The following is a 24,429-nucleotide window of genomic DNA, read 5'->3' on the forward strand; positions in this document are numbered from 1 at the left end:
ATTCTTCGGCCATCAGCCTTCTTGATGGTCCAGCTCTCACTTCCATACATCACTACTGGGGAAACCAGAGCTTTGACTACAGTGGTACCTTGGTTTAAGTACTTAATTCATTTCAGAGGTCCGTTCTTAACCTGAAACTGTTCTTAACCTGAAGCACCACTTGAGCTAATGGGGGCCACCTGCTGCCGCCAAAGCACGATTTCTGTTCTCATCCTGAAGCAAAGTTCTTAACCTGAAACTATTTCTGGGTTAGCGGAGTCTGTAACCTGAAGCATATGTAACCTGAAGTGTATTTAGCCCAAGGTACCACTGTATAAGCTAAACAAGCTCTAGCTTAGGGCCCCACTCTCTTGGGGGCCCCAAAAACATTAAAGGGAAAAAACCCTGAATGCATATTTCAAAAATATAAGATAAAAAACAAATGAAATAAAACCTACATCCAGCAACAGTGTTTTGTGTTGTGTAGGCTCCTCTGATGTAAGTCAGTGGTGGCCAAACTTGGCTCTTTTTGGGACTACAATTCCCATCAACCCTGACCACTGGTCCTGTTAGCTTGGGATGATGGGAGTTGTAGTCCCAAAACAGCTGGAGGGCCAGGTTTGGCCATCACGGATGTAAGTCATGGGCTCCACCTGCTCCCTAAAATATCTCTGGTTTGCTCCTTTTTATATATAGGGTGCCTACATTCTGCATGGACTGGTTGCAGGGCAACAAGTGCAAATGGCTTGAGATACCTATGAGGTCCATAAATGGCCATATGGCATATATTCAACACAAAAACCAGCGGCAATTTGTTGTTCGCAAAGGACAGCTGGACATTACCTTCAGGAGCTGAGGGCCTCATCAAACCGAAATCCAGCCCAAATATTTTACATCTCCATTATGCCCAAAATTCAATATTAACCTACAAGTGTTATTCCAATCCTGCTAACAGTTTTAACTGTTTGCAATGGGTTGTGTTTTTTTAAAAAAGATAAATTACAAATTTCCCCCATTCCTTATTTTGATCTTCCTAAATTCTGATTCTCCCGGTCATTATTTGCGAGTTTGGCACAATCCATCAACTGAATCTGCCATCCTTTTTCTGAAAATTATTTAAAAAGAATATTAGACTCCCAGGTGCTAGTCTGAAACAATAACCCAGGAAAGAGAAATCTAGAGTTTGCAAGAAAGGGTTTTTTAAAAAATATATTTTTTTATTTACAAAAATACACTCTCTTTTCCCTCCCTCTGCCCAGAAATGGAGTTTGCCAAGGGTCTTCAGAAGATGGTCAATTCCTGCAAACAGACCATCAGTCAGGAGGTAAGACCGTCATCCCATAATCCAGTTAGAGTGTAGCCCTTTCTGAATTTATTTATTTTTTATACCTGTTATCTCACCTTTCCTCCAAAGCCCAACCTTTTCTTATGGGGCTGGGGGCCGGGGAAGCAGACTAGTTGCAACCAACAATTCCATGTTCTGAATTTACCCCAAGATACCGTATTTTTCGCTCTATAGGACGCACTTTTTCCCCTCCAAAAATGAAGGGGAAATGTGTGTGCATCCTACGGAGCGAATGCAGGCTCCTTGGCTTCCGCGATAGCAACGCAAAGCCTCCGAAGCGCAGAGGGATGCTCTGAAAGGTGTTAAAATATGGTACAAAAATATCTTTATAGCGATTAGCATGAGCAGTTAAGGTGATTTTTTTAAGATTTATAGCGGAACAATTATCCGTTTGCTTTAACTATGAATTCATCAACTGCCTAGCTCTAGTCTTTTCACATAAATGACTTCTACGATGCTAAGCGATGCAAGATTTCTCTGTTTCGTTCGGTCAACACTGAGTAGAACTAAAGTTTTGGGGCAATTCTGTGAAAACAGGGTCAAAGGGCCAGGTGTTTTGTCTGCTTTCTGGTCCAGTTCTTTTCACTCCATACGCAAACTGACCCCCGTTTTTCCTGCTTCTCAGCCTTTCATGCCCTTTTTCTCCATCTACTCCCTGGCGCTGGAGCAAGACGCCGAGTTCGGAGTCAACTCGCAGCAAGCGGCCGTCACCTTGCGGTCAGAAACATTCCTTCAGGTAGGAGGGGAAGTGGTGGAAAGAGCACATTCCCTCTTCTTTCCGATGTGGCGGCAGTGACGCATTTACCTATCAGCTAACCTATCACAGAGCCCAGGACTTGCTGATCGGAAGGTCGGCGGTTCAAATCCCCGCGATGGGGTGAGCTCCGGTTGCTCGGTCCCTGCTCCTGCCCACCTAGCAGTTTGAAAGCACGTCAAAGTGCAAGTAGATAAATAGGTACCGCTCCAGCGGGAAGGTAAAGCGAGCCAGTAAAGCGAGATAAGCGCCGCAACCCCAGAGTTAGCCACGACTGGACCTAATGGTCAGGGGTCCCTTTACCTTTACATTTAATGTTGTACTTGACTGCTCAAGGGACGCGGATGGCGCTGTGGGTTAAACCACAGAGCCTAGGAGTTGCCGATCAGAAGGTCGGCGGTTCGAATCCCTGCAACAGGGTGAGCTCCCGTTGCTCGGTCCCTGCTCCTGCCAACCTAGCAGTTCGAAAGCACGTCAAAGTGCAAGTAGATAAATAGGTACTGCTCCGGCGGGAAGGTAAACGGCGTTTCCGTGCGCTGCTCTGGTTCGCCAGAAGCGGCTTAGTCCTGCTGGCCACATGACCCGGAAGCTGTACGCCGGCTCCCTCGGCCAATAAAGCGAGATGAGCGCCACAACCCCAGAGTCGGCCACGACTGGACCTAATGCTCAGGGGTCCCTTTACCTTTAATCAATCAATCAATCAATCAATCAGAGCTGAACTGGGTTTGTGACCAGCTGAACACAGTCACAAAAACAAATGAACCGAAAAAGCCTCAAAAATGCAAAATATATAGCTAAACAAAAGCGCCAAACGTAATCCGTTCCGGAAGTCCGTTTGACTTCCAAAATGTTCAGAAACCAAGGCGCGGCTTCCGATGGATGCAGGCACCCCAAATAGCCGACAGCCGCATCGGACGTTTGGCTTCCGGAAAATGTTCAAAAACCAGAACGTCTGGGTTTTCGGTGTTTGGGAACCAAGTCATTTGGGTACCAAGGCATTTGAGAACCAAGGTACGACTGTACTGCAGGGTTGAAAACCAGAAGTCGCCCAGTTACAGCCAAAGGACTTAGCCACTCCTCATCCCTCCCTGTTATTTTTCCTCTTCAGCCGTTGGCAACCCGGCGCCTTGAGCACGAAAAACGTCGGAAAGAGGTCAAGGAGCAATGGCACCGGGCTCAGCGGAAACTGGTGAGGATCTGGGGCTCGGGCGGCATTTAGCTGCGATTCCCACATTGCAGGGGGTTGCCCATAGACCTTCCAACTCCAAATGCGTGGTGTCCGAGTTTTGATTTTTCCTTCTCCCTCCCTGATCCACTTTCCTTTAATGCTGTGTCCTCTTAAGATCACAACCCCTGTTCTTTGGGTGAACCCAGGTGCTTTTAAACGGGCTGCATAGGTAGGATGGCCCGAAACAAAAGTATGCATCAATTCAAGATGCTGCAGACAGAATAGAAGAAAATAAATTCAAATCTAAGTGGCATTGAACAACGTTACCACTTTTCCCCACGATGGTGAGAAACCATTAGTGAGCAGTCTCCGGGTTCGGTCAGTTAACCTGATGCAAATTCACCTGACAGTTTCCTCGTTCAACCAACATTTTACCAACTTCTTAATAATAATATTATTAATAATAATTTATTTATACCCCTCCCATCTGGCTGGGTTTCCCCAGCCACTCTGGGCAGCTCCCGACAGAATATTAAAAACACGATAAAACATCAAACATTAAAAGCTTCCCTAAACAGGGCTGCCTCCAGATGTCTTCTAAAAGTCAGATAGTTGTTTATTTCCTTTACATCTGACGGGAGGGCGTTCCACAGGGCGGGCACCACCACCGAGAAGGCCCTCTGCCTGGTTCCCTGTAACCTCATTTCTCGCAGGGAGGGAACCGCCAGAAGGCCCTCGGAGATGGACCTCAGTGTCCGGGCTGAACGATGGGGGTGGAGACGCTCCTTCAGGTATACTGGGCCGAGGCCGTTTAGGGCTTTTCAAGGTCAGCACCGACACTTTGAATTGTGCTCGGAAACGTCCTGGGAGCCAATGCAGGTCTTTCAGGACCAGTGTTATGTGGTCCCGGCGGCCGCTCCCAGTCCCCAGTCTAGCTGCCGCAATCTGGATTAGTTGTAGTTTCCGGATCACCTTCAAAGGTAGCCCCACGTAGAGCGCATGGCAGTAGTCCAAGCGGGAGATAACCAGAGCATGCACCCTAAATAGGGCTGCTTTCAGATGTCTTCTAAAAGTCAGATAGTTGTTTATAGTTGACATCTGCTGGGTGGCCGTTCACAGGGCGGGCGCCACCACCAAGAAGGCCCTCTGCCTGGTTCGCTGCAACCTCGCTTCTCACAGGGAGGGAACCGCCAGAAGGCCCTCGGAGCTGGACCTCAGTGTCCGGGCTGTACAATGGGGGTGGAGACGCTCCTTCAGAGAATACCAAGGGGCTTTGCCGCAAGCCTTACTGAAATCAATACATACGATGTCCCTTGCGTTCCCCTGATCCACCGATCTCATAATTCTTACTGAAAATGAAACAAGATTTTAAAATGATGGAATATATGGAGCTGGCTGACCTTACTGGAAGAATCTGCGACCAAAAAGAAGAGGAATACCAAGAAGAGTGGAAGAAATTTAAGGATTATCTGAATAAACACTGTGATATCAAAAATTAGAAATTACTTGAAAGTACCAGAATAGGCCTAGGATTAAATTAAGAGTTAATTAAATAAAAAAAGATTTAGAACCTAAAGGAAAGTTAATAAATTTTATTTTAATTGGAATACTGTGTTTTTAAAGAATGATACCAGAAAACTGCTACATTTTAATTACAAGGAAATTCAGATGGGAGGGCTCAGTGGAAGCCCAAAATATGTTTATGAGGTTAGAAGTCTAATTAATTAATTAATTTGTGTTGTTTAGGTGATCAGGTTGTTTAGGTATTTAGGTACCTTGCTTTTTATTTTATTTTTTTGTTTATATTTGTGATATTGTCTTTTTTTCTTTTGTTTTCCCCCTCTGTTTTTCTTTTGCTGTGATATGTGTTATATTTGTAAGAAACTTAATAAAAATTATTTTAAAGAAAAGGAAATGAAACGAGATTTGTTTGGGATGGCATGTTTTTGGGAAACAAGGCCGGGTCTTAACCTGTGTGCCCCCCCCCAAAAAAAATAGCAAGAGGCTGAGAGCAACCTGAGAAAAGCCCGCCAGATGTACATGCAGCGATCGGAGGAGTCTGAAAAAGCCAAGCATGTGATGGTGAAGGCGGAAGAGGAGCAGCTGGGGTCCAGCGCGGGCAGCAGCACTGCGGCCACTAAAGCTCTGGACAAAAAGAGGCGACTAGAGGAGGAAGCCAGGAACAAGGTGAGTCATACACAAGAAGCTTAAATCGTTAGAGTCGTCCCCTTTTTTTTGAGCTGAAATAATGGGTCTCCCGTCCTCGCTGCCCATCCCATGCCTCTCTTGGCGATGCTAACTCAACTTGCCCGCTCCAGGCTGACGAGGCGATGGCGACTTACCGGACGTGCATCGCCGACGCCAACACACAGAAGCAGGAGATGGAGGATACAAAAGTGACCGCCTTGCGGCAGCTCCACGAAGTGGTCAAGCAGAGCGACCAGATCATCAAATCGGTGGGTCTCTCGAGCGCTCGGAGTCGTGCTTCCGAACATCTCCTTGCCACCACGACGACTGGCAACTTGCTTTTTGTTTAAACCACAACAGAGACACGTCCGTGCCCAACTTTGGTCGCACTGTGAGCCTCGGCCTCCTCCAGGTTAAACAAGCATTTTGTTCAGAATAATAGGGATCATTGGTTCTTGCGACCGCCAATAAAAACTTGGCCATTGCTAATGTTCTAGTGTTTGTCCGGTCTTCCAATAGGAACCTGACATAGCGAGCCTCTGGTTTTCCCGGGAAAGGTACCAGCGAGGGTAGTATCAGTTCAGCCCTGGCTTGCTCGTATTTTGCACAGTGCAGCAAAATATGTTTTATTGAGTCGATGTCTTGTGCACACAAGCAAAGTCTGTCCTGGTAGGGGACTCCTCTCAGCACTGCAGAAGGAACGACGCTTAGTCTGGCTTTGGTGAAAAGCCTTCGATAATTTGGTACTGTCAGGTTTCTAATGTAAGGTGTTAACGTAAAGACATGCCCATATTGTACCCCTACTGCCAGCCGACTACAGACTGCGTGTGATTGAGATCGCAAGTCACTGTGTGCATCATCCCATAATCTTTGCTTTAACGTCTTTAGGGCACCTTCATAACCCAGGTAATACGGTTGGGGGGTGACAGACCAATAGTGGTGGCTTTTTTAGCCATGGTTTTCTGCCATTTGCTGACAAATTCCTCATTGGTCAGGTGTTGGTACAAACCCTTTCCTAGATCAAACACTGAAATCCTGAGCCAATGTTTTAGGGCAGCCCACCACACTTTAGTTGAAATTGGGCATTCACCAGCTTCTAACAGAAGTATGGAGTTGGGGACACAGTTGGGTATATGCAGATTGGATCAGAGGCATATCGTGGGTTGCCAGTGCCCGGGGCCTTAGGGAAGGGAGGGGGATAGACGGAGCACGCATGCGCATTGCGACCACAGAGATAAGAAAAGAGTCGTTCTGGAGAGGTCCCTTCCTGGTTCGTTCTCAACAGAAGCGCACAGCTGTGTAGGCATAGCGCCGGGTGTCGAAATTCGGTGCCCCTAATGGTTCTGCGTCGCCACGAGCACCCCCTTCCCTTGCTACACCACTGCGATGGATCAGACCCATAGCTGTCAAGCGTCCCTTATTTGGTGGGAAAGCCCCTTATCCCAGCGCCGTGTCCCGCTGCTGTCCCTTATTGATGATGTCCCTTAAATTTCCCGGGTTTCGAAGGAAGCAGCTCCTCTCCCTCCCTCCCTGCCGGCCAGGGAGGAGGGAGGCTCCAACTGTGTTGCTTGGCTGCGTTGCTCACCCAATAAGGAGTCTGAGAACGACTGGGGGGTGGAGCTTGCATGCCTTGTGCTGATCAAATCGGCCGTGTTGCCTGGGGACTCGCCTTTGCTCAGCGCTTCCCAGCGGAGAGGTGACGGTGGTTTTCCTTCCTGCATCCCTTTGCCGGGTTGCTGCGCTGTGGGAACCACCACTTGAGGCTTCGTTTGGCTGCTGGCTGGGCTTTCTGCCTTTGACTCGGAGGGGCTCAGAAGTCGAACATACCTGTGCTAGGAAAATCCCTTATTTTGGCTGCTGATCCCTTACTTCCGAGGCTGCTGGTCCCTTATTTTCAAATCTGTAAGTTGACAGCTGTGATCAGACCTCCTGCTGCCTTCCCTCTGACGTGTGTCCCTCCTTTTTCCGTCCGCAATCTCCAGGCCACCATCTCCTTCTTCCAAACCATGCACATGCAGACAGCCCCTTTGCCCGTCTACTTCCAGACGCTGTGCGAGAGCAGCAAACTCTACGACCCCGGGCAGCAGTATGCCTCACACGTCAAGCAGCTGCAGCGGGGAGACGAGCCCGAGACCCAGTACGACTTCGAGCCCTACGTCTCCAACAACAGCTGGTGGGTGATCCCGGGTTCGAATCCTGCCCCTACCCCTTTCCAGTTCCCGAGGGAAGGCGCTCAGGGAAGGTCAGAGGCAGAACAACTGCTCTGCGTGTAGAAGGCAACGGGTTCAAACCCTCATGGGGGTTTCTGGGAAGGTTAGATGGAACGCGAGACTCTTGACCTCAAGGTCGCGGGTTCGAACCCCACTGTGCGCAAAAAAAATTCTAGCCTTGCGGGGGGTCAAACTGGATGACCCCCCCCCCCGAGGTCCCCTTCCAACTCTACAGTTCTGATTTTAAAGTACTGAGCGAGTGTTCTGCTACAACAGGGAACCTGACTTGCATTGCCAAGCTTTGCAGCTGCAGTATTTATTTTTATTATTATTATTATTATTATTATTATTATTATTATTATTATTATTATTATTTGCTTACACATGACCCATCTGTCTGGGTTTCCCCAGCCACTCTGGGCTGCTCCAGACAGAATATTAAAAACATAATAAAACATCAGACATTAAAAACTTCCCTAAACAGGGCTGCCTTCAGATGTCTTCTAAGATTCAGATACAGTGGTGCCTCGCAAGATGAAATTAATTCGTTCCGCAAGTTTTTTCTTCTTGCGAGTTTTTCGTCTTGCAAAGCACGGTTTCCCATAGGAATGCATTGAAAATCAATTAATGCGTTCCTATGGAGACCGTCCGGGGACAGAGGGGAAGCGCCGCTGTCCCCTCTTTTGAAGCAAGGGGCGGAGAGGAGAAGATCGCTTCTCCCCGTTGCAGCCCCTTGGTTCAAAAGGGGTCCGGGGAGAGAGGGGAAGGCGCGCGCTCGCCTTCCCCTCTGTCCCCGGAGATTGCGGGGCTGGCAACGGGGAGAAGCGATCTTCTCCCCGCCGCCCCTTGCTTCAAAAGAGGTCCGGGGACAGCGGGGAAGACGCGCGGCGCTTCCCCGCTATCCCCGGAGCTTGCGGGGCAAGCTTCATTTTGTGAAGCAAGCCCAAAGGGAAATTCGTCTTGCGAAGCAACTCGAAAACGAAAAAACCTTTCGTCTTGCGAGTTTTTCGTCTCGCGAGGCGTTCGTCTTGCGGGGCACCACTGTAGTTGTTTATTTCCCCCACAGGTCGCCTCTGGCCCGGGCGAGAAAAAGCAGTTTCACCACCAGCGATTTACCAGCAGCGAGCGGATCTGAAGCGTCCGGCAAAGAGGCAGCGGCTTCAGAGGGCGAAGGAGCGCATAGCCGGCCGGCCAACCCCGAGCGACGAGGTGAGTCTTCTTTCGCACTCGCAGCCCTCGATAATAGCTGCACACACACACACCTCAATTTTTGCAGTCAGGACAAATTCTGAAAATATTCTGAATCTCAGAAGCCAGAACAGCAAGAGGGATCGCTGCGCAGTGAAAGCAGCGATCCCTCTTGCTGTTCTGGCTTCTGGGATAGCTGCGCAGCCTGCATTCGCTCCGTAAGACGCACACACATTTCCCCTTACTTTTTAGGAGGGAAAAAGTGAGTCTTAAAGAGCAAAAAATACGGTATTTGAAAAATTAATTTAGGCAATAATTAAAACACTTGGGTAAAGATATATACATATCTATGAAAACAATTCTATACACATGTTATATATAAAATGAACACCTTTCCAATTCCTGAAAGGGACAGTCTCGCAAAGGCAGGGAATTCCGCCACGCCCAAACTCAAAACGACCCGGTAACAAAACCTTGCCCTGTAATTGGCTCCTCAGGTGGGCGGGGCCACCAGCTGCACAAATCGTGGCCGACGGCTATTGCGGAGACAAAGGGCAGCCTCGAATCCGGTCCCACCGCGAGCTCAGGTAGAGTCACAAAGACTTGGCCGGGACCCCGTGGGGTCATCCATCCCAACCCCCCGGCGATGCAGTAATTCGGGCCCACAATTTGGGTGGTCTTGAACCACCCACCTCCCTGGCTACTGGGAATCTCTGTAGGCCATGCCCCTTCTCCCCAGACCCCGCCCCTTCTTTGCGCCCGGGTGGGACATAAAGGGAGCCGGGTGCGAATGTGCTTTGGGCTTTGTTCTCCCCTCCTGACATCAGGTTTCCTTCTCGGGTAGGTGGGTTCCCCCAGAAGTCCCAGGCGGTGCCAAGTAACGGGACGTCTCCCGGAGACGAATCGGACGGGAATTCGCCTTCCTTTGAGCAAAGTACGTTCTGGGGGGCAGAAGTGCAGCCCGTTGTTAGCCGAGGGGTGGGGTAGGGGGTCCGGCGTGGAAGGGGGCAAGGAAGATACCCAGTGGTCCTGAGGACAAGAGACACAGTAGCATGGAATACGGGATTGCAGGGGGGCAGGGATTGCCTGCTAGCGGCAGAATATGTATAATACAACAGAGCCTTTGTACTTGGGGTCCACTGCAACAGCGACACCTAGCGGCAGATCGTATGCATTACAATACAGTGTCACGTTAGCGACCTCTAGGGGCAGAATGTACACAATACAACACAGCCTTTGTATTTGGGGTGCAACTGCAAACGAAAACGCAAAATAAACAGCAAAAACAAAAGCGCCAAACTTAATCCGTTCCGGAGGTCCGTTTGACTTCTGAAATGTTTGAAAATAGAGGCGCGGCTTCTGATTGGCGAAGGAGCCCCAGAAACAATAGCAGAGTCGGACGTTCGGCTTCTGAAAAACGTTAGAAAACCACTTACGTCCGGGGTTTTGGCGTTTGGGAACCAAGGCGTTTGTGAACCAAGGTACCACTGTATTTACATTCCAGTAGTTCGAATTGCTCTCGTTTGCACCTTGAAAGCAGGACTTTTGGGGCAGCTAATCCAGCTGTGCTGGTCCCGAGGGTTAACCGTGCGGCAAGGTCCGAGTCCAGTCCGAGAGTGTGGTATGGAGGCTGTCCGTCAAAGCTGAAGCTGGGTCCAAGGCAGGGAGTCGGGTGAGATCAGGAACTCTGGCAGGAGAGCAGGACAGGGTGAAGGCAGGAACAGGCTACCAACAATGTTGCTCCCGCAACTTGGGACTGGGGCTGGCTGGCTTTTATCTGCCCCGCGGCATAGGGCAGCCCCGGTCCACAGGTGACTCGCCTCTCCTGGCCTGGAGGCGAGCCCTCCTCCTGCAGGAACTTAGTTCCCTCCGCCTCTCTGCCCTGAGCCTCTGCAGCTCAGGAGAGGCTGGAGGGTTCCTGGACCCAGAGGCAACCTCAGCTTCCTCTGACGGGGCTGAGAGTGGAGCACCTGCAGGCAATGGGTCCTCCATTACCTCAGGAGCCAGAGCAGACTCACCTGAGGACCCAGCACAGGTGAGGACCCTTCAGGCTCAGGCTCCAGCCCCGGCTCAGCTGGTTCTGGAGGCGGGGACTCCTGTGCAGGCTGGGATTCCTCAGGTCCAGCCTCCGAGTCCGAATCCCAGGCCATCACACCGGACCTTTCCCTTCCCTGATTCCCAGGTATCGACGACATGACCCCGGAGATCTCGACGCCTACCGGCCCTTTCCGCCACATGGGTTTATCCAAAGCTGCGCAGACCCACCGACTGAGGAAGCTGCGGGCCCCTTCGAAATGCAGAGAGTGCAACAGCTACGTGTATTTCCAGGGAGCCGAGTGCGAGGAGGTAGGAAGCCTGTGGATTTGCAAGTTGCAGGGGAGTTGGGCTGCGACCTTTGGGGGAAACCCCACTTCCAACCCTACGATTCTACGATTCCATTTCGAGTGGGGGGTCCCACTCTGAGGGCCACATGGCCCACCGAGGGCCGCTCACTAGAGCAGCACACGGAAACACCGTTTTCCTTCCCGCCGGAGCGGTACCTATTGATCTACTTGCACTTTGATGTGGATTCGAACTGCTAGGTTGGCAGGAGCAGGGACTGAGCAACGGGAGCTCACCCTGTTGTGGGGATTCGAACCACCGACCTTCTGATCGGCAAGTCCTAGGCTCTGTGGTTTAACCCACAGCGCCACCCGCGTCCCTTAAGTTACCTAAAGGTAAAGTTAAAGGGACCCCTGACCATTAGGTCATTAGGTCGTGGCCGACTCTGGGTTTGTGGTGCTCATCTTGCTTTACTGGCCGAGGGAGCCGGCGTACAGCTTCTGGGTCATGTGGCCAGCAGGACTAAGCCGCTTCTGGCGAACCAGAGCAGCACACGGAAACACTGTTTACCTTCCCGCCAGAGCGGTACCTATTTATCTACTTGCGCTTTGACGTGCTTTCGAACTGCTAGGTGGGCAGGAGCAGGGACCGAGCAACGGGAGCTCACCCCGTCATTGCGGGGATTCGAACCACCGACCTTCTGATCGGCAAGTCCTAGGCTCTGTGGATTAACCCACAGCGCCTCCCGCATCCCTTAAGTTGCCTTGTTGTTGTTTAGTCGTTTAGTCGTGTCCGCCATAAATGTTGTTTAGTCGTGTCCGCCTCTTGGTGACCCCCTGGACCAGAGCACGCCAGGCCCTCCTGTCTTCCACTGCCTCCCACAGTTTGGTCAGACTCATGTTTGTAGCTTCGAGAACACTGTCCCACCATCTCGTCCTCCGTCGTCCCCTTCTCCTTGCGCCCTCCATCTTTCCCAACATCAGGGTCTTTTCCAGGGAGTCTTCTCTTCTCCTGAGGTGGCCAAAGTCTTGGAGCCTCAGCTTCAGGATCTGTCCTTCCAGTGTGCACTCAGGGCTGATTTCCTTCCGAATGGAGAGGTTTGATCTTCTTGCAGTCCATGGGACTCTCAAGAGTCTCCTCCAGCACCAGAATTCAAAAGCATCCATTCTCCGGCGATCAGCCTTAAGTTGCCTACCCTTAGTCTAAAAGCAGCCGGGGAGGGGCAGGGCAAGCAGTGCCACCTGGTGGCCCTTTCTAGAACTGGGGGGGCACCCTCCTCTCACGCCACTGTTTTTTCCCCTGCCGCCATCGCCCGCAGTGCTACCTTGCTTGCCACAAAAAGTGCCTGGAAACTCTGGCCATTCAGTGTGGACACAAGAAGCTCCAGGGAAAACTGCAGCTGTTCGGCAGAGACTTTGCCCAGCAGAGCCGCCTCAGTTCCGACGGGGTTCCCTTCATCGTGAAAAAGTGCATCTGCGAGATCGAGAGGCGGGCGATGAAGACGAAGGTGAGCAGGGTGGATATAAAAAAAACCCAATGTAACTGTGCGGTGTATAAAGTAATGGATAGTTAAAAGTACAGTGAGATTAATTGGAAGTCATTTTTAATTTTCTTCTCTATGAGAATTGATTTCAGTACCAGGAATATATATATAATGATAGCTATCATCATATTTATTCCTGGTACTGAAATCAAATCTTGACGTATCTTATAGTGCGGTGGTTTGTTTGATTCTTTTGTTATATGTTTGTTTGATTATATGTTTGTCTACTTGTTTGTCCGTCTGTTTTTTCATAAATCTATTTATTTTAAATGAATAATGATATTTTATTTAAAAACAGCATATGATAATGATAATAATAATAATATATTCTTTATTCCCCGCCCATCTGGCTGGGTTTATTTATTGATTTACATTTATTTTTTATGTGCGCATGCAGACAATCATTTATTTATTTATTCATTTTCCAAATTTTTTTTTATTGGTTTTCCAAAATTTTAAACAAACAGACATCTTAACTGTACTTGATCCAATCTTAGTAACATTGTTAAGTGACTTCCTCAAACCCCCCTGGCTGTGTATCATTGTAACAGTTTTCCAAAACCTATTTTCTCATAAAATTCACTTAATCCCTTAACCTCTTACTTTGTTTTCGTTTTGACTTTAAACATATTATTCTCTAAAAATCACACAATTAAATCCTAAGCCTATCTGGAATTTGCAAGCTTTTCCAATGAAGATTTAACTAAATAGTCTTTGAATTTCATCCATTCCTCCTAGTACTCCTCCTCCTTCTGGTCGCGGACTCTTCCAGTCATGCAGACAATCATTATTATCCCCTATTAAATTGCCCTGTTGTTGGAGCTTTGCGATCGATCGGTGGGTTTCGGGTTGCAAGTTTGGGCACTCTAAACGGTTTGCCACCTCTGCTCTAGGGCATCTACCGTGTCAACGGCGTGAAGACCCGCGTGGAGAAGCTGTGCCAGGCCTTTGAGAACGGGAAAGAGTTGGTCGAGTTGTCCCAGGCCTATCCTCACGACATCAGCAACGTTCTGAAGCTGTACCTGCGGCAGGTGAGTCTCCCCGGGGCTGTGCGTGGGACCTGGGCGCATAGCTGTCAACTTACAGATTTGAAATTAAGGGACCAGCGGCCTCGAAAATAAGGGATCGGCAGCCAAAATAAGGGATTTTAGTCACCCAGCAGCCAAATGAAGCCTCAAGCGGTGGTTCCCACAGCGCAGCAACCCGGTGAAGGGGATGCAGCAAGGAAAACCACCGTCACCTCTCTGCTGGGAAGCGCTGAGCAAAGGCGAGTCCCCAGGCAACACAGCCGATTTGATTGGCACAAGGCATGCAAGCGCCACCCCCCAGTCGTTCTTAGACTCCTTATTGGGTGAGCAGCGGAGCCGAGCAACACAGTTGGAGCCTCCCTCCTCCCTGGCCGGTAGGGAGGGAGGGAGAGGAGCTGCTTCCTTTGAAACCCGGGAAATTGAAGGGACATCATCAATAAGGGACAGCAGCGGGACACGGCGCTGGGCTAAGGGACTTTCCCGCCAAATAAGGGACAGTTGACAGCTATGCCTGCAGGGGTAGTCTTTGGGCTGCAAGGTGGCAATATTGAGGGCTCCCTTCTCCATGTGGAGAAGGAATAAACACTTGATTTTAGGACAGGCATAGGCAAACTCCGGCCCTTCAGATGTTTGGGACTACAATTCCCATCATCCCTGACCACTGGTCCTGTTAGCTAGGGGTGATGGGAATTGTAGTCCCAAAACATATGAAGGGCCAGCGTTTGCCTATGCCTGTTTTATGACCACAGTGTCCGCAGGTCGTAGAATTGTTGGAAGGGACCCCAGTCAAACCGCTTGCAATGCAGGAATCTTGGCTAGGGCACCCATGGCAGATGGCCACCCAACCACTGCTTTAAAAACCTGCCAGGGTAGGAGAGTTCGCTATCTTCCATCCCATGGCCGAACAGCTCTTACCGCCAGAAAATTCTTCCTGATGTTTAGTTGGAATCCCCTTTCATAGAATTGTAGGGGGGGGGTCCAATACTGTCCCATACAGAAATCAAACCCGTGACCTCGGTGTTACAGGCACCACACTCTTACTTGAATCTGTTGGTTCAGGAGTAAACAAGCTTGCACCATCTCCCATGTGACAGCCCTTGAGATATTTTAAGATATTTTCCCTCCTCCAGACCAGACATGTTGTTGTCGTTTAGTCGTTTAGCCATGTCGGCCTCTTTGTGACCCCCTGGACCAGAGCACGCCAGGCCCTCCTGTCTTCCACTGCCTCCCGCAGTTTGGTCAAACTCATGCTGGTGGCTTCGAGAACACTGTCCCACCATCTCGTCCTCTGCCGTCCCCTTCTCCTTGCGCCCTCCATCTTTCCCAACATCAGGGTCTTTCCCAGGGAGTCTTCTCTTCTCCTGAGGTGGCCAAAGTCTTGGAGCCTCAGCTTCACGATCTGTCCTTCCAGTGATCTGTCCTTCCATCTGTCCTCCTCACTGGAAGACCAGACATAGCTTAGTAATAATAATGATGATGATGATGATGATATAATATTAATTTATTACTTATACCCTGCCCATCTGGCTGGGTTTCCCCAGCCACTCTGGGCGGCTCCCAAATTATTAAAAACACGATAAAACACCAAACATTAAACACTTCCCTAAACAGGGCTGCCTTCAGATGTCTTCTAAAAGTCAGAGAGCTGTTTATTTCCTTGACATCTGACGGGAGGGCGCCACCACCGAGAAGGGAGGGAACTGCCAGAAGGCCCTCGGGAGATGGACCCCGGTGTCCGGGCTGGACGATGGCGGTGGAGACGCTCCTTCAGGTATACTGGGCTGATCAAGGACATTATATCATTGGCTGCAGCTCCCGGAACCCATCATGCCATTCCGCATGTACAACAGCCTTATGGGGTTGGCCAAGGAGAGTGTGCAGGGAGGAGCCGAGGGCAGGCCCGGGAAGAGCATCGCCGAGCTGGTGGACAGAGGACCCGAGACCGAGAAGGTGGTCGTGGCGCTGGTGACGAAGCTGAGGGAGCTTCTGAAGGAGCTTCCGTCGGAGAACTTGTCCACCTTAAAGTACATCGTTCTGCATCTGAGGAGGTAAGTGGGAGAGGGAGGGGACAGCTGGCTGGAGACCCTGCCTCCAATAAAAGGGGGGTGGTGAGATTTTCACTCCCAGTGTGAGAGCCAGTGTGGTGTAGTGGTTAAGAGCGGTAGACTCGTAATCTGGGGAACCGGGTTCGCTTCCCCGCTCCTCCACCTGCAGCTGCTGGGTGACCTTGGGCCAGTCACACTTCTCCGAAGTCTCTCAGCCCCACTCACCTCGCAGAGTGTTTGTTGTGCGGGAGGAAGGGAAAGGAGAATGTTAGCCGCTTTGAGACTCCTTAAAGGGAGTGAAAGGCGGGACATCTAATCCAAATTCTTCTTCTTCTTCTTCCTTCTACAACAGCCGGTACAGTGGTCCCTTGGTTCTCAAACTTAATCCGTTGCGGAAATTCCGTTCCAAAACCAAAGCGTTCCAAAACCGAGGCACACTTTCCCATAGGAAGTCATGCAAAACGGGTTAATCCGTTCCAGGCTTTGACAAGCAACCCCTAAAACAGCATGATTTTTACTATCTAATGAGACCAGTGAATCATAAAATGAATGTAGTGTACTGTAAAATGAAAAAGCCAGTATTGTAGACGATAAGATTTAAAATTACTCTTTTTTCTTACCTGCACTGTTGATAGCCATTGTTTGGCTGGGGGGGGGGGGGCTTTTATCCATTTCCGCAGCCACACAATCAGTCAACCGGTAGCTGAACTGGGTTCCACATAGTCGCAAAAACAAAACGAGCTGCAAAAACTCAAAATAAATGGCGAAAACAGACAGATCTCAGTGTAACACTCAAAACCATAGCTGTCAACTGTCCCTTATTTGGTGGGAACGTCCCTTATCCCAGCGCCGTGTCCTCCCGCTGCTGTCCCTTACTGATGATGTCCCTTAAATTTCCCGGGTTTCAAAGGAAGCAGCTCCTCTCCCTCCCTCCCTCCCTGCCGGCCAGGGAGGAGGGAGGCTCCAACTGTGTTGCTTGGCTGCGTTGCTCACCCAATAAGGAGACTAAGAACGACTGGGGGGTGGAGCTTGCATGCCTTGTGCCGATCAAATTGGCTGCGTTGCCTGGGGACTCGCCTTTGCTCAGCGCTTCCCAGCGGAGAGGTGACGGTGGTTTTCCTTGCTGCGTCCCCTTTGCCGGGTTGCTGCGCTGTGGGAACCACCGCTTGAGGCTTCGTTTGGCTGCTGGCTGGGCTTTCTGCCTTTGGCTCGGAGGGGCTCAGAAGTCGAACATACCAGCACTCTGAAAACCCCTTATTTTGGCTGCTGATCCCTTATTTTTGAGGCTGCTGGTCCCTTATTTTCAAATCTGTAAGTTGACAGCTATGCTCAAAACGGAAGCGTAAACACTCAAAACGGATCACGTTTGGCTTCCAAAAACAGTTCCCAAACCGGAACACTTCCTTCCGGGTTTGGGTTCCAAGTTGTTTGAGTACCAAGGCCTTTGAGAACCAAGGCAGTGGCGTAGCGTGGGGGGTGCAGGGGGGGCCGGCTGCACCGGGCGCAACATCTGGGGGGTAGGGTTAGGGGGCGCAAATCCACGGGTTAGGGGGCGCAAATTACTTGCCTTGCACCGGGTGCTGACAACCCACGCTACGCCACTGAACCAAGGTACCACTGTATTTAGAATTAGAAGACCCCGCTCCCTCGGTGCTGCAAATCAGACCTAAGTTCCCTTGTGAACTGTGTTTTTCTGCCCGTTCTCCCCCCAGGATCGTCGAAGTCGAACAAGAAAACAAGATGACCCCTGGCAATCTGGGCATCGTCTTTGGCCCCACGCTGATGCGCCCGAGACCCACGGAAGCCACCGTTTCCCTCTCCTCGCTGGTCGACTACCCGCATCAAGCCCGCATCGTCGAGGCCCTCGTAACCTTCTACCCTGCCATCTTCGAAACCGGCGGCGCTTTGCCGGAAAACCCCAAAGACGCGGTTCGGGAAGACGCCGACGCGGCCGAGAACCAGGTAAGGGGGGGACATTTCAGAGAGGGTTGCTGTTGCAGAGGGAGAGCTTCCAGCGCAGGGACTTCCGCTGCTTGATTTCCTTCCGCTCAGGCTGGCAGGAGACGATGTATTGTTTAATATCCTTCCTAACTTAACGCGGGTGGCGCTGTGGGTTAAACCACCGAGCCTTTTGGGCTTGCCGATCATAAGGTCGGCGGTTCGAATCCCCGCGACGATGGGGTGAGCTCCCATTGCTCGGTCCCTGCTCCTGCCCACCTAGCCGTTCGAAAGCACATCAAAGTGCAAGTAGATAAATAGGTACCGCTCCAGCGGGAAGGTAAACGGCGTTTCCGTGCACTGCTCTGGTTCACCAGAAGCGGCTTAGTCCTGCTGGCCACTTGACCCAGAAGCTGTATGCCGGCTCCCTCGGCCAGTAAAGCGAGATGAGCACCACAACCCCAGAGTCGGTCACGACTGGACCTAATGGTCCCGGGTCCCTTTAATTTTACTTTAACTTATGCTAGCAAGTTCCTTTATGTAGCAGAGTTACATTCCCCTTTTACATGCACAGATGTTTTTACATGCAGCAGATGGCTGGTTGCAGGCTCGTGTGAGCCTCTTTCTATTGTACAATTCAGTCTGTCCGAGAACCAAGGTTTTACCAACTAAATGATATTTTTAAGGCAGATAAAAAGGAAGGTTTTACTTATGAGATATCAAGATTTCAAAAAGACCTGTTAGAAAACAATAATAAATCGCTGTCGAAAATGTGTAATTTGCTCTTGGAAAGGCATACAAAAGATGAACAGGTCACATCTGTAATGACACACCAGGCAAAGGATTTGGGGCATAATATACAGGTGGCAGATTGGGAGAGGTTATGGGAAACAGATTTGAAATTCAGGGCACATTGTGCGCTGAAATAAAATGATGTGTAAATGATACGCAGGTGCTATTTGACTCCTGGTAAGTTAGCAAAAATGTATATAACAAGCACAAAAATCTGCTGGAAATGTAGATAAAAGTTAACAAAACTTGGTAATGAATACTATGGATAGCTCAGATGGATAATGGATTGATATGCAGTTGTAAATGTTGATATTCGGATCCACGGAGGGGATGAGGGGGGTGAAGTTTTGAGATTCAGAACAATCTCTTTATAATGGGTTTGCAATGGATATTGTTGTACGTTTATTTTTTGTAATCAAATAAAAATCATTATTTTAAAAAATAAATGAAATACCTCAGCAACGTCTTGCATTCTACGTGCAGGAAGACGCATGCCAGCCGTCGGACGACACAGACCTGTACCTCACGGCCTCCGCTGAACAGGCAGAGGCTGCTTTTCACGAGGACCTGTACAGAGGTGAGGCGGAACACACCTGTCCGAAGGTTGGACGCTGGGTGATAATACAGTGGTGCCTCGCAAGACGAAAAGAATCCGTTCTGTGATTCTCTTCGTCTAGCGGTTTTTTTCGTCTTGCGAAGCAAGCCCATTGACGGATTAGCGGATTAGCGCTATTAGCGGCTTTTAGCGGCTTATCTGCTGATCGGATCAGCTGATAAGCGGCTTAGCAGCTTAGAAAAAGGGGGGGAAGGGGGGGAAAACCCGCAGGAACTCGCAAAACATTGTCGTCTTGCGAAGCAAGCCCATAGGAGATTCGTTTTGCGAAGCACCTCCAAAACGGAAAACTCTTTCGTCTAGCGAGTTTTCCGTCTTGCGAGGCATTCCTCTTGCGGGGCACCACTGTACTATATTTTTCTTTCTACAATTTATTATACTCTCCCAGCTTCACCTTAAGGTCGCAGGCAGGTTGTGGAAATTAAAACACAATGTGGAAAGCAGTTTGAAACCGAGGCGGTCCCATAATTGTCAACGCAGGCACACACTCGCAGTCTCTCTCTCTCAGCCGGCCGGCCTCGCAGGGTTAGTTTGAGGATAAAATGGGGACACGGTGAGCCACGAATACAGATCTCCTTGGCAGAAGGACAAGGGAATAAAAAAAGGAAGGCAGTACAGTGGTACCTCGGGTTACATACGCTTCAGGTTACAGACTCCGCTAACCCAGAAATAGTACCTCGGGTTAAGAACTTTGCTTCAGGATGAGAACAGAAATTGCACGGCGGCAGCAGGAGGCCCCATTAGCGAAAGTGGTGCTTCAGGTTAAGAACAGTTTCAGGTTAAGAACGGACCTCCGGAAGTACTTAAGTACTTAACCCGAGGTACTACTGTAATGGGTTGCATGTCCAGAAAGTGGAGTTAGGGGGTGAGTTTTCAGACCCCTGGGCTCTCACTTGTGGGGTGCCTCAGGGTTCTGTCGTCTCCCCCATGCTTTTCAACATCTACATGCAGCCGCTGGGAGAGATCATCAGGGGGTTTGGGCTGGGTGTCCATCAATATGCAGATGATACCCAGCTCTATCTCTCTTTCAAATCAGAACCAGTGAAGGCGGTGAAGGTCCTGTGTGAGTGCCTGGAGGTGGTTGGAGGATGGATGGCGGCTAACAGATTGAGGTTGAATCCTGACAAGACAGAAGTACTGTTTTGGGGGGACAGGAGGCGGGCAGGTGTGGGGGACTCCCTGGTCCTGAATGGGGTGACTGTGCCCCTGAAGGACCAGGTACGCGGCCTGGGGGTCATTTTGGACTCGCAGCTGTTCATGGAGGTGCAGGTCAATTCTGTGTCCAGGGCAGCTCCATCTGGTACGCAGGATGAGACCCTCCCGGCCCGCAGACTGTCTGTTCAGAGTGGTGCATGCTCTGGTTATCTCCCGCTTGGACTACTGCAACGCGCTCTACGTGGGGCTGCCTTTGAAGGTGACCCGGAAACTACAACTAATCCAGAATGCAGCAGCCAGACTGGGGACTCGGAGCGGCCGCCGAGACCACATAACACTGGTCCTAAAGGCTCCCAGGACGTTTCCGAGCACAATTCAAAGTGTTGGTGCTGACCTTGAAAGCCCTAAACAGCCCAATATACCTGAAGGAGCATCTCCACCCCCATCGTTCAGCCCGGACACTGAGGTCCAGCTCCGAGGGCCTTCTGGTGGTTCCCTTCCTGCGAGAAGTGAGGTTACAGGGAAGCAGGCAGAGGGCCTTCTCGGTGGTGGCACCCGCCCTGTGGAACACCCTCCCGTCCGATGCCAAGGAAATAAAGAACTATCTCGGAAGGCAGCCCTGTTTAGGGAAGTCTTTAATGTTTGATGCTTTATGGCGCTTTTAATATTCTGTTGGGAGCCGCCCAGAGTGGCTGGGGAAACCCAGCCAGATCGGCAGGGTATAAATAATATACAGTGGTACCTCAGGTTAAGTACTTCATTCGTTCCGGAGGTCCGTTCTTAACCTGAAACTGTTCTTAACCCGAAGCACCACTTTAGCTAATGGGGCCTCCCGCTGCCGCCGTGCAATTTCTGTTCTCGTCCTGAAGCAAAGTTCTTAACCTGAGGTACTATTTCTGGGTTAGCGGAGTCTGTAACGTGAAGCGTATGTAAACTGAAGCGTATGTAACCCGAGGTACCACTGTATCATGATTATTATTACTATTATTATTATTGAGGATAAAATGGGGAACCCACACAGATCTCCTTGGCAGAAACACAAGGGAGTACAGAAAGGAAGGCAGTAATGAGTTTCATTTTATCCCAACACAGAAGACAGCACTCGTTTCATCGATTCCGACTCTGATCCAGAAGACTCTGCAGAGGCGGTCATCGAGGGGCCCCCGCGGCGAGGCAGCGAGACCAGCGGCGACGAAGAAACCCCGTCTGCGGACGAAGCCAGCGAGGAAGCGACGCTGAGCCGCACTTACAGCGTCGGTCAGTCGGACTCCGAAGACGTCTCTCCGCTGCAGCGCTGCCCGGCCCGGGAGGAAGGCCGCTGCGATGGGGACGAAGATGCGGTTTTCAGGAGAGAGGGCGACGGGGAGAGTGCGGAAGGGCAGGCGGGAAGGCCGCCGGAGGCTTGCAACACCAACCAGTCGAACAACGTGGCGTTTCCGCAACCGCCTTTCGGCTACAAGGCGTTAGAGTAGTTTCCCCAGCCTCGAAAACGGGAATGAAAGAACAGTCCGTATGCATAAGAGCTGCGAACGAAGAAAATCTAATTCCTGCAGTTCTTGGTGCCCTAACCCCCCTTTTCAACGCAAACCTGGTTATCCTTTCGCCCGTTTTTGGATCGGCCGTGAAACCGGAGCGTGCCGAGGTTTCCGTGTGGTTTAGCAGGCTCCCAACCACGTTTGCACGAGCGGCGTGTTAAAAAAGAACAGTCCTAGATACAACCCCGTCACAATATTATATTTGCCCTGTCCTTGTTTGCAGAGGTTCTCGGTTCTCTCCCAGAAACTACCCGGAAAAGCAGCCCCTTTATAAAAGTACTGATTTCAAGGTCCTTCACTTTAGCAAAGCAGAACTCTTTTTTGTTTCCTTTGCAACGGATTAGGGTTGGGTTTTTAAATGCCAGCCCCTTCAGCTATGTCATTGTGTTGTTTTTAAAAAAGTCAGGGTACAAACTGACCGTGGGGGAGGACTGCTGGATCACGAGGTACTCGAAAGGTTGTGATCCACACTTTCCGGGAAGCAAACGCCGTCGCGGACTTGCTACTGAACAGACAAGCGCCGATTGCAGCCTGCTGGCGACGGTCGCAGTTTGCTTTCTGCAGTCTCCTCCAAAAAAATACTCCTAGCTCATTAAGCTAGAAAAAGAAATAAGCAAAAGTCTTTCTTATACGAGGCTTATTCCCCCAGAGAGACTGGTTTGTTGGACGAGCGGATCCCAGCTCATGATTTCAAGCTAGCGTAACCTGTATCCTTTTGTGAACACAAGATGGGTGTGTTGATCACTTAGTTCAGATTTCAGGCGGCTCTTGCAATTGATGCGTTGCTGGGAAAATGCTGTGGCTCTGCGCTTTAGAGCATGTTTGGCGTTCAGGTGGCTGCGATCTCCGGTATCTCCCAGTTTAGACTGGGAGACATTCCCTTTCTCCGAAACCCTGGAGTCTTGTCGCTAGTTGGTGTGGCCAGAATTGAGCCAGATGGACCAGTGGTCAAGGCTCAGTATAATGCAGTTTAAATCGATTCAGGACAAATTCTTGGCATTAGGCAGTTTCCGATTTCTCCACTCCTAGGTACCCAAGAGAATATTTACCTCTGAAGAAAACGCGAGAGGGCAGTGACTGTGGCTCTCACTAGGGCTGGGCAAAACCTAGTTTTCAACACAGCGGCCAAACGCTGCGTTTATCTACTGATCTACCACGTCTGAAATAAAGATGGAGCTATGTCGAGGCGTCCGCCGGCTTCACGGTTTCCCCAATTGTGATTTTTTGCATACACAAACACCACGATCCGCGATGTATTGCCAGGTCAAAAATTACGAAAGTGGCACCACGATACAGACTTCAAACCGCTTTGGACGATATATGGATATATATGCCCAGCCCTATACAAACCCAGTCACCCCGTAGAAGTGTTTTATATATATACATGTTTTTAGCATTTTGTCGGGAGCTGCCCAGAGTGGCTGGACCAACCCAGTCAGATTGGTGGCATATAAATAATAATTATTATATTGCTTTAAAAAGGGGGCAGGTCTGGGACCCAGGGCAAAAGGTGGGGGTGTCAGGGGGGCCCCCGCTCCGCTTCCCGGTAATTCCTACAGTCCTGCGGGAAATGTAAGACAGCAACAGGGGAGAAAGCTTTCCCTTCCGTGAGGCCAACTAACTTGCCAAATCCTATGCAAAAACCACTTTCAGCATCATTAAGGAGAGCTTTGATTTGCTTCTGGCCAAAGAGACCCACCTAATCCAGCGCCCCATTCTCGCAGTGTCCTGGCAGAAGCTGAGCACGACAGCGCTGCCTAGTGGCAAGAGCTTCCGAAGAACCGAGGCGCCTCTTTCGAGACTCCGTCATGCTTTAATGAGATGGCGGTTCCCAGCAAAGGGTGGCACTGTGGGTTAAACCACAGAGCCTAGGACTTGCCGATCAGAAGGTCGGCGGTTCGAATCCCCGCAATGACGGGGTGAGCTCCCGTTGCTCGGTCCCTGCTCCTGCCAACCTAGCAGTTCAAAAGCACACCAGTGCAAGTAGATAAATAGGTACTGCTCCGGCGGGAAGGTAAACGGCATTTCCGTGCGCTGCTCTGGTTCGCCAGAAGCGGCTTAGTCCTGTGGCCACATGACCCGGAAGCTGGACGCCGGCTCCCTCGGCCAGTAAAGCAAAATGAGCGCCACAACCCCAAAGGCGGCCACCCCCTAATGGTTAGGGGTCCCTTTACCGGGAACAGAGGCAAAAGAAATCTCAGCTTCCGGAGAAGGCAGGAACGGTACCGTGTGTGAGAGTTTTGTTTCATATGTCAAGGGTGGATGAGAGGAAAGAGTGTGGAGGTTCTGGTCTTAATAACCTCGGCTTCTTAATTATTTGTACATAAGGTACCCCTCCCTGTGTTTGAAAGCTAGCCTGTGTGGCAGCCCGCTGGTTTGCTTTTTAAACTGCTGCACTCGCAATCCTGGACTGATGCTTTCGTTAGGTATGAAAATAAAGTAAGCGTACACCATCCAATGGCGTTGTGTCAATTTCCTTCCCACCCTCCTGCAACAATTAACAACCACCCTGGAAATGGCGTTAGCAAGAAGTCTCCAAAATACCTGCAATACCTCGCTGGTTAATAACAAAGTGTTGTTAAATTCAAAGTGTTGGTCCGATCTTGAAAGCCCTAAACGGCCTCGGC

The 24,429-nt window shown here is 50.3% G+C and overlaps 1 protein-coding gene and 1 long non-coding RNA gene across 5 annotated transcripts in view; both read left to right on the plus strand.

The window, feature by feature from the left end:
• ARHGAP45 (Rho GTPase activating protein 45) overlaps positions 1-24,260 on the plus strand; it is a 40,435-nt gene extending 16,175 nt beyond the window's left edge. For 2 of the 4 annotated variants that reach the window (XM_083483641.1, XM_083483640.1), the window contains exons 8-23: positions 1,239-1,303; positions 1,950-2,060; positions 3,187-3,267; positions 5,245-5,433; positions 5,565-5,702; positions 7,416-7,606; positions 8,710-8,852; positions 9,329-9,418; positions 9,676-9,765; positions 11,014-11,177; positions 12,472-12,660; positions 13,590-13,727; positions 15,537-15,772; positions 17,482-17,731; positions 18,983-19,076; positions 21,360-24,260. In XM_083483641.1, the coding sequence (XP_083339767.1) occupies positions 1,239-1,303; positions 1,950-2,060; positions 3,187-3,267; positions 5,245-5,433; positions 5,565-5,702; positions 7,416-7,606; positions 8,710-8,852; positions 9,329-9,418; positions 9,676-9,765; positions 11,014-11,177; positions 12,472-12,660; positions 13,590-13,727; positions 15,537-15,772; positions 17,482-17,731; positions 18,983-19,076; positions 21,360-21,739 (2,549 nt within the window). In that variant the 3' untranslated portion in view covers positions 21,740-24,260. The remainder of the gene's footprint in view (positions 1-1,238; positions 1,304-1,949; positions 2,061-3,186; positions 3,268-5,244; positions 5,434-5,564; positions 5,703-7,415; positions 7,607-8,709; positions 8,853-9,328; positions 9,419-9,675; positions 9,766-11,013; positions 11,178-12,471; positions 12,661-13,589; positions 13,728-15,536; positions 15,773-17,481; positions 17,732-18,982; positions 19,077-21,359) is intronic. The other 2 variants (XM_083483643.1, XM_083483642.1) reach the window with 1 other exon arrangement.
• Positions 1-24,429, plus strand: part of LOC310697618 — a 47,308-nt gene that overhangs the window by 21,130 nt on the left and 1,749 nt on the right. The gene's annotated exons all lie outside the window — the stretch shown is intronic.

The sequence above is a fragment of the Podarcis liolepis genome (genome assembly GCF_965112155.1).
Source record: "Podarcis liolepis genome assembly, chromosome: 18".
NCBI classification, from domain to species: Eukaryota; Metazoa; Chordata; class Lepidosauria; order Squamata; family Lacertidae; genus Podarcis; species Podarcis liolepis.